The sequence below is a fragment of the Octopus bimaculoides genome, chromosome 1, assembly GCF_001194135.2.
Source record: "Octopus bimaculoides isolate UCB-OBI-ISO-001 chromosome 1, ASM119413v2, whole genome shotgun sequence".
NCBI classification, from domain to species: Eukaryota; Metazoa; Mollusca; class Cephalopoda; order Octopoda; family Octopodidae; genus Octopus; species Octopus bimaculoides.
Genome location: NC_068981.1, coordinates 99,494,596 through 99,503,209, shown reverse-complemented (window position 1 = coordinate 99,503,209; position 8,614 = coordinate 99,494,596). Strand labels below are relative to the sequence as shown.

Here is an 8,614-nt window from a genome sequence, read left to right as displayed (position 1 = left end):
TGTGTGTGTGTGTGTGTGTGTGTGTGTGTGTGTGTATATATATATATATATATATATATATATATCAGGGAGATAGGTGTGTTGGTAGAAACTCCATACATTGTACCCAGTGCAAGCTTTGGGTGCATGAGAGATGCAGTGGTATCACAAGAAGGTTAATGGAGAAAATAGTCTGTGTGGAAAATGTTTGGGTACAATAATCACTAAAAATGCATAGGCAATAGACTCCCTCAAATGCTCAGGAGGATCGTTAGTAGTAGCAGATAACTTTTGTTACCTAGGTGACCAAGTTAGCAGTGGAGGAGGAAATTCTGAAAGTGTAGTTGCTAGAATAAGAAGGGGCTGGGCAAAGTTCAGAAAGCTTCTACCTTTGTTGGTAACTAAAGACCTCTCCCTCAGAGTGAAAGGCAGATTGTATGATGCCTGTATACATACAGCTATGCTACATGGCAGTGAAACATGGGCTTTGACTACAGAGGGCTTTCAAAGGCTTGAAAGAAATGAAGCTAGCATGCTCCATTGGGTGGGTAATGTCAGTGTGCACACACAACAGAGTGTAAATGATTTAAGAGGAAAACTGGGTGTAAGAGGCATCAGATGTTGTGTGCAGGAGAGAAGACTGCTGGTTTTTGTCATGTTATGTGTATGGATGAGGACAGCTGCATAAAGAAGTGCCAAGCTCTAACTATGGAGAGGGAACATGTGGAAGGGGTAGACCCAAGAAGATGTGGGATAAAGTAGTGAGAAAGGATCTTCGGATAGTAGGCCTCACTGCAGAAATGACAAGGAGCTGGGAGTTGTGGTGATTTGCAGTACTAAGTAAAATTGATGCCAGCCATACATACAGGTTTGTCCTTTACAGATGCTGGTGCCACATAAAATGCACTTGTGCAAGTACTGCATAAAGGCACCCATGCCAGTGACACATAAAAAGCACCTAGCACAGTTTGTAAAGTGGCAATAGGAAGGGCATCCAGCTGTAGAAACTATGCCATAACAGACAATTGGATTCTAGACAGCTCCCTGGCTGACCAGCTCCTGTCAAACCGTCCAACTCATGCCAACACGGAAAACGGACATTGAATGATAATGATGATTATGATATATATGTATATATATTTGTGTATATATATATATATATATATATATATTATTAAAAAATATATACATACAGTTTTATATGTATGTGTGTGTATGTATGTATGTGTGTGTGTATATATATATATATATATATATATATATACAAGGGAGAGTCAAAAATTATAAACACTCTTGTTTTTTCAATGTATTTACACAAAAGCAAGGGATAAACAAGTATGTCATTTTTCTATATAGTCTCCTTCCTTTTCAATGCACTTGTTCCAGCAGTCCACAAGCTTGCATATTTCCTCCATGAAGAAGGTTTACGGATGGTTGTGCAACCATTTATGCACCACTTCCTTCACAACCTCATCTGCAGGAAATTGCCAACTTCATAAACCATCTTTGAGCAGTCCAAAATATGATAGTTGGAAGGGGCGAGATCTGGGCTGTAGGCAGGGTGTTCCAGCACCTCAAAACCCAATTGGTTAATGGTTTCAACGGTCTGGGCAGCAATGTGTGGGTCTGCATTGTCATGCAACAACAAAACTTTCTTTGACAATAGGCTTTGGCATTTGGTGTGAATTGCTGCTCTTCAGTTTGTTGGCCAGCAAAGCACTGTATCTTGCACTATTGATCGTACACCCCTTTTCCAGGTAGTCTTCCATTATAGGCCCTTTTGAGTCCCAAAAAAGGGTTAGCATCACCTTTCCTATGGAAGATTGAGTCTTGAATTTCTTCATCGCAGGCGAGCCAGGATATTTCCACTTCATACTCTGTCTTTTAGTTTCTGTCTCATAATGATGGACCCATGTTTCATCTCCTGTGACTATTCTGTTCAAAAGATCCTTGCCCTCATTGTTGTAATGGTTGAGTAAATATTGGCAGACCTCAAGATGGTTGCACTTGTGCTCTGCAGGAAGCTCTCTTGGCACCCATCTTGCACAAACTTTATGGAAGCCAAGCTCATCATGGATGATTTGATAGGCAGAACCATGACTGATCTGTAGAGAACAAGCTACCTCATTGATGATAACTCGCCAGTTCACCATTCCATCTTTTGAGCTTACTGAATTTTCTTGTCAGTGGTGGAAGCTGACAGGCATACCTGTATTGTACTAAAAGCCTCCAATGAATTTCAGCACCTGACACACCTTCTGGCCAGAGAAATCAAATCACTGCTCTTTTCTTCTTTGGTGCACATTGCTAGTGGATCAGCCATGCTTACACAGCAAAGCCAGAAATAAAAATGGTGTGATCAGGCTCAAACTTCGATCACATGACACAATAGTACTAACTATAAGCATGCATGTGCAGAAGGCAGTGTGACAATAATAAAGATATGTTATGGTTGGTGAAAGTGTGGATAATACTTCCCCTCATGTAAATATATATATATATATATATATATATATAATTGTCACTGAATATGACTAGGCTGTTAGAACACCAGTTTGAATTTAGACTGTCTATATATATATATATACTACAGATATGTATATACGCACACATCTATATATACATATATATTTATTATTTTAAAAATGATATTAAACATACACACACACATACACATGCAATTTATACATGGACACAGCTAACTTTACAAATTGCCAGTACTTTGATAGAAAACAGATATAGTGAAAGTATCATTGTACCTAACTGATTTGTTGCACTTGTTACAGAGACAAACAAACAGGGGGAGAGGAGACACATCGTTAATTATATAAGCAGATGTGTGTGCGTGTATGTGTGAATGCATCTGTATGCATGTGTGTTGCAAAAGAAAAAACACAAAGAATGCTTCAGTACACTTATGCCATATTAATTCTTTCTACTATGAAAAAATAAAAAATAAATGCTATGCTGTAAGTATATTTATTCTCCCACTTCTATATTTCTACAGTTCTTCTGTCTATCTCTCTACTGATAACTTTGGCAGAAGCTTGAGAGACTGAATGGAAACAGAAAAAAGGTATACAGTTTCAACATAGAGGTTCTCTCATAATGTAACCCTTATGAAATATTGTTCTTTTATTTCTTAGCAAGCTGTTTGTGGGCATATGTTGGTAATGAAGTAAATATAAATGGAACTTCTGCTGGTTCCGTTGATGAATATTGCAATTGTTTCATCATGGGAATTAGTTATTTATTGTATTATAGTGTAAATGGACAAACATTCCACAGACAATCATTTCTTTAATGTAACCTTCAAGCAGAATTAGCATAACACTGTTTGTATGAATTATTGATATAGTCATCTGATGTGCTTCCATTTATTTCTGTTTACCCAGTTTCACTCACAAAGCTTAGACTGACCTGAAGCTATGGCAGAAGACACTTGTCCAAGATGCTATGTGGTGTGATTGAGCCTGGAATCTCATGATTTTGAAACAAGTATCTTAACCATTCAGCCATGCCTGCATATTATCTTGCTCCTTGTCTCTATCCTAAAATAAACCCAATGGTACAACTCCAAAGTCTTTCACAATCAAAGGACACCTACGATGATGATTGAAACCACAACTGACAATATTTACATTGAATTTCTTACATGCAATGATTTGATAAATGAGCATTAACAGAAATGTCTTAAAGCTTTGTGTGTGTAGTTGTGTATCTACTATAGATGTGAATTCCAAAAACCAACAAAGTCTTCAAGGCATGACATGATGTTTTTGTTTTGTCCTAGAATATTCATAATTAGTATCATACATTCACTCTTTATACATATATTTACACTGATGGAATGACAAGAATAGGTATATGAACTTAAATACATTAGCAAGTAATTGACCTAATTTCAGAGAGCAAATGACTTGTCTTTTCACCAACCAGGTTGAAAATTCAAAATTTAGGCTATCTTTAGTAAACTAACACCATGTGTATAAACAATTTTGGCTGGACTAGTAACTCTGCTCAGATGGTATCTGAAGCAGTATCAGTAATTAACAACAAAAATGCATACCAAAATGCTTAATTTGCAGTGTGAACTGGCTTGCAGCAGAAACATATGTAGGGTACTGACATTAAAAGATGTGATTAACTATATAATAAAACCTGGATATGTAAATCTGTTCTCCTAATTTTTATTAATTATTTCTTCTCTACTGATACTTTGCAGTCTCTATAGAGACATGGATTTACCAAACTGAGGATTTATGAAGTATAGTAAACTAACTGGAGTTCATTTACATTCACTGAGGTTAGTCAGCATTGTTAACTAGTAAAAGTGAACACGGTGCCCACTAGGATTTTATATCCCTACTAACCAATTTTGGAAATTTACCTTTTATATATATATATATATATATATATATATTACTCTTTTACTTGTTTCAGTCATTTGACTGCGGCCATGCTGGAGCACTGCCTTTAGTTGAGCAAATCGACCCCAGGACTTATTCTTTGTAAGCCTAGTACTTATTCTATCGGTCTCTTTTTGCCGAATTGCTAAGTTACAGAGACATAAACACACCAGCATCGGTTGTCAAGCGATGGTGGGGGGACAACACACACACATATATATATATACATATATACGACAGGCTTCTTTCAGTTTCTGTCTACCAAATCCACTCACAAGGCTTTGGTCGGCCCGAGGCTATAGTAGAAGACACTTGCCCAAGGTGCCACGCAGTGGGACTGAACCCGGAACCATGTGGTTGGTAAGCAAGCTACTTACCACAAAGCCCATCCTTGATCAAGCTGAGCTATGATCAAAAGCATCCCATTTATGACCTTCCTGTCTTTTGGATAATGGAATATATCTATAACTACATTATATAATATGTATTTTCCTTTTTTCAAAAAAGTGAATTCTAATTTCAAGGATATTAGACTGCTAATTCTTGCAGATCAAGTAACCACACGATGGACTTCCCTATTGCTTTTGATGCATGAGCATCCATTTGTTCAATTAAATGAGCTGTTATTCATTAAATTAGAATTCAAAGTGGCTGAGTATTCCACATACATATGTATCTTTAATGTAGTTCGTAGCAGAATCTGTGTAAGACTGTGTGACAAAGCTAGACCATTGGATTACAGGAACAATCCATCTGACTTGGCTTCTACATAGTTTCCATCTTTCCAAATTCACTCACAAGACCTGAGGTTATGGTAAAAATACAAGTTCAAGATGACATGCAGTGAGATTGAACTCAAGAGTTCATGGTTTTGAAGTAAACATGTTAACCACACAGTTGTGCCTAAGCCCAAACCATGCAGGAGTGCAAAGAAAACATGTGCTGCGCAAGTCCAGAGGCAAATCCTGGCCTTCATTCCCAGCAGACCACTAAGTACCTGACCTGCAAAAGAACCTTCCAAGCTCACATTGGCCTGATCGATCACAGCCAGATGCACTGTTACCTGTCTTTTTCGCCCATGTGATGTCCTTGGTCATCATCAACACCAATGGATGAACATTATATTATTATGCCTAAGCCCAGACCATGTAGAGACTCACTCATTGACTTCTGTCTAATTTGCTTGGCAAGAGGTTTTGTAAGGAAATTTCAGTATAAAATAGTGATAAATGTTTCTAAAGTTTTCATTTAGTGTTTGTGATGTTGTGATGCCATGGAGTAGTATCTTGTTGTCTGTTCAACAATATCAAAGTTATGAAGATTCTAAGCCAATTTCCAGTTGTTAATACACATGCTGGAGTTTTTTTTTCTAATCATTGGCATTCTTTCACAGCATAAAGATGATTTCATACCTCCATCATATTACTTACCACAAGTCTTTTTTTTTATTGCTTTAACTGTTTAGCACCAGGCCAATCCTCCTTGAGCAGCCCTATGACCAAAGATGTTCCAGCCATGACCAAGCTATATCATTTTGTATATTGTGGAGAGAAAGGTGGGAAGTGGTGATAAAGGATTTTCGGACACTGGGCCTCATTGAGGAACTAACAAGGGACTGGGAGATGTGGCGATTTGATGTACTTGATAAGAGATGTGAAGCTAAGTAAAATTACTGTCTTCCACACATACAGGTTTGTCCTTTCAGGTACCAGTATCACTTGAAAAGTACCCAGGTTTCTTACAACATGGAGATTTCTTACAACATGGAGATTTCTTATAACATGGAGATTTCTTATAACATGGAGATTTCTTACCTCATGATGGTTTCTGAAATGAAGCATCCGCTGGTGTTCATGCAGGTACAATCCTGTGTAGTTGTCTTTTGAGAATTCTCGGTCACACCAAAAGAAATCCCAGTCTTCTTCACTGTAAAAGTTAAAACACGATTTACAATATTACAATATTACAATATACACACACCCACAACATAGATATACATACATATATATGCGCACGTGTGTGTGTGTGTATCATTGTCCTCCAGAGGAGTTTAAAACTAAGAACCCATAGGAACTCCTCTATGCTGATAACATTGTTCTTATAGTTGAATATGTAGTAGAATTAGAAAAGAAATTCCAGGTGGGGAAGCAAAACCAAGAATGAAAGGGTCTTTAAAGTTAAGTTATCAAAGACCAAAGTTCTAGTAAGTAAGAAAGCAAGCAGACACTAATTCCTTCAAGTTTGAAATGTAGAAAGGGTGTAAATAGAGATTCCATACAGTGTACCCAGTGCAAGCTGGGGACACAACACATAAGAGATGCAGTAGAATTACAGGAAGGTTAACAGAGAAAGCAGGGTAGATCTACAATAAAGAAAATTGCAGCCTTGGACATTCAACTTATTATTCAAATATACTGCATCTAGGACTGCATGTATTATCCAACCCTTCTTTCCATTACAACGGCAGAGAATGATTAATGGGAGATTTGGCTGTTATTTTTACCAAGTTGAGCAACCTTGTAGCGGTCCCTTGTTGATGAATCTGTAGAAGAAACTAAGTAAATTGAATTGTTTTTTTGCAATTGTTGTTGTTGTTGTAGTTGTTCTTAATGCTGATGTTGCTGATAATGTGACTAACCATAAAGGTAAGGAACAGAATAACATTATCATCATCATTGTTTAATGTCTGCCTTCCATGCTGGCATTTTTCTATTTTCTTTTAGTCAGGAGGGAAGCCAGAATTCATGACTCACTACAAGACCTCACAGACTGATGAGAGGGAGCCTGATCCAAATGCTTGCAACAGAGTGAACTCCACTTAAGGCATTCACAATGCCAGGCGGTGGGGTTAAACTAGGCAACTACCAAAGGAATATACTACATAACAAGAGTAATTCTATACACAATAAAAGTGTTAATATCACCACACACAAATTAAATTGTAAAAACTATCAACATACCTTACCACTTCCTGCCAGCCTGCTCGTGCTTGTAATACATCAAAGACAGTGTTTTGAATACCACACCTAAAACGTATCTGACGTTCCCTATAATGAGAGCAACAAAGAATAATGAAATAATAAGGGTTTTGTAGATCTTTCAGTAAATATAACATTCTGCAAATATGGATGGTAACAACAGATTTTTGACCCTAATTGACAGACATTTACTCATCAACACTATAACCTACTAGCCCAGTGTGTGAATATCTCTGTTTCTCCTTTAGCTTTGCAATAAATGAACCAATGAAGTAACTTCTATGTGGTTTCATCCCCAGCAAATGGCAGCCAAACATTCTTTAAATCATACTCTGCCATAGTGGCCTCTAACCAGGATCTTCTAGGTGATAATTAAGAGTATCACAAGGTTTTAAATTCAAAAGCTAGCAGAATTGTTAGTACATCGGATGAAATGCTTGGTGGTATTTTGTCCATCTTCACATTCTGAGTACAAATTCTACAGAAGTCGACTGCCTTTCATCCTTTCAGGATCGATAAAATATGTACCAGTAGAGTACTGGTGACAATATAATTGATTATACCTCTTCCCCAAATTTCAGGCCTTCTGCCTATAGTAGAAAGGATTATTTAGAATGTGTACTTTGTGTGTTGTGCACCTTAAGCATAGAGAGCTAGGGTGATGAGGTGACAGAAGCATTGGAAATCATTGTTGTAGTGTCTTAAATAAAGAAAGGGTACACTGGATAAATGTAGTCTTAGACATATCCTTAAACAAGTTGGGTGGTCACAGCTTAAATGCCTTTGATTCATAGGTATGCTTCATCAGGGTTGATCTGGAGTTAAACAACAGCTATACATTTGTTGATTATTTATCAATCAAATTACTTACTTCTCCTAGAACTCATACTGAAGACTTTATCTAACCACTTGCTTTTAGAAACACATCCCTCTAGAAACTCCATGCTACTCATGATTTTTCCAAAACATTAAACGCACTAGTATAGCTAAAAGGAGAGAAGGACAGACTCTATGAGGTACCATTTTGGAGGAAGGGTTGGTACATTTTTATATATGTGTAGTAACGCCGTGCGTATGCGTAGTCTCACGCATGCGTGGAACCCTGTAGTAACGCCGTGCGCATGCGTAGTCTCACGCATGCGTGGAATTAAACAAGCAAGCTTTCCCGCTTAATTCTATCTCTTTCTTGGTCGGCCAGCCATGAGCATGGACGTGTCAAGCAGTGTCTCCAACATTCCAACTCTGGAG

The 8,614-nt window shown here is 37.5% G+C and overlaps 1 protein-coding gene across 1 annotated transcript in view; it reads right to left on the bottom strand.

Annotated features, from left to right (window-relative positions):
• Positions 1–8,614, bottom strand: part of LOC106872258 (probable tubulin polyglutamylase TTLL9) — a 57,500-nt gene that overhangs the window by 34,471 nt on the left and 14,415 nt on the right. The window contains exons 4-5 of the mRNA XM_052967190.1: positions 7,349–7,435; positions 6,203–6,314 (exon numbers count right to left, since the gene is read on the bottom strand). Of these exons, the coding sequence (XP_052823150.1) occupies positions 6,203–6,314; positions 7,349–7,435 (199 nt within the window). The remainder of the gene's footprint in view (positions 1–6,202; positions 6,315–7,348; positions 7,436–8,614) is intronic.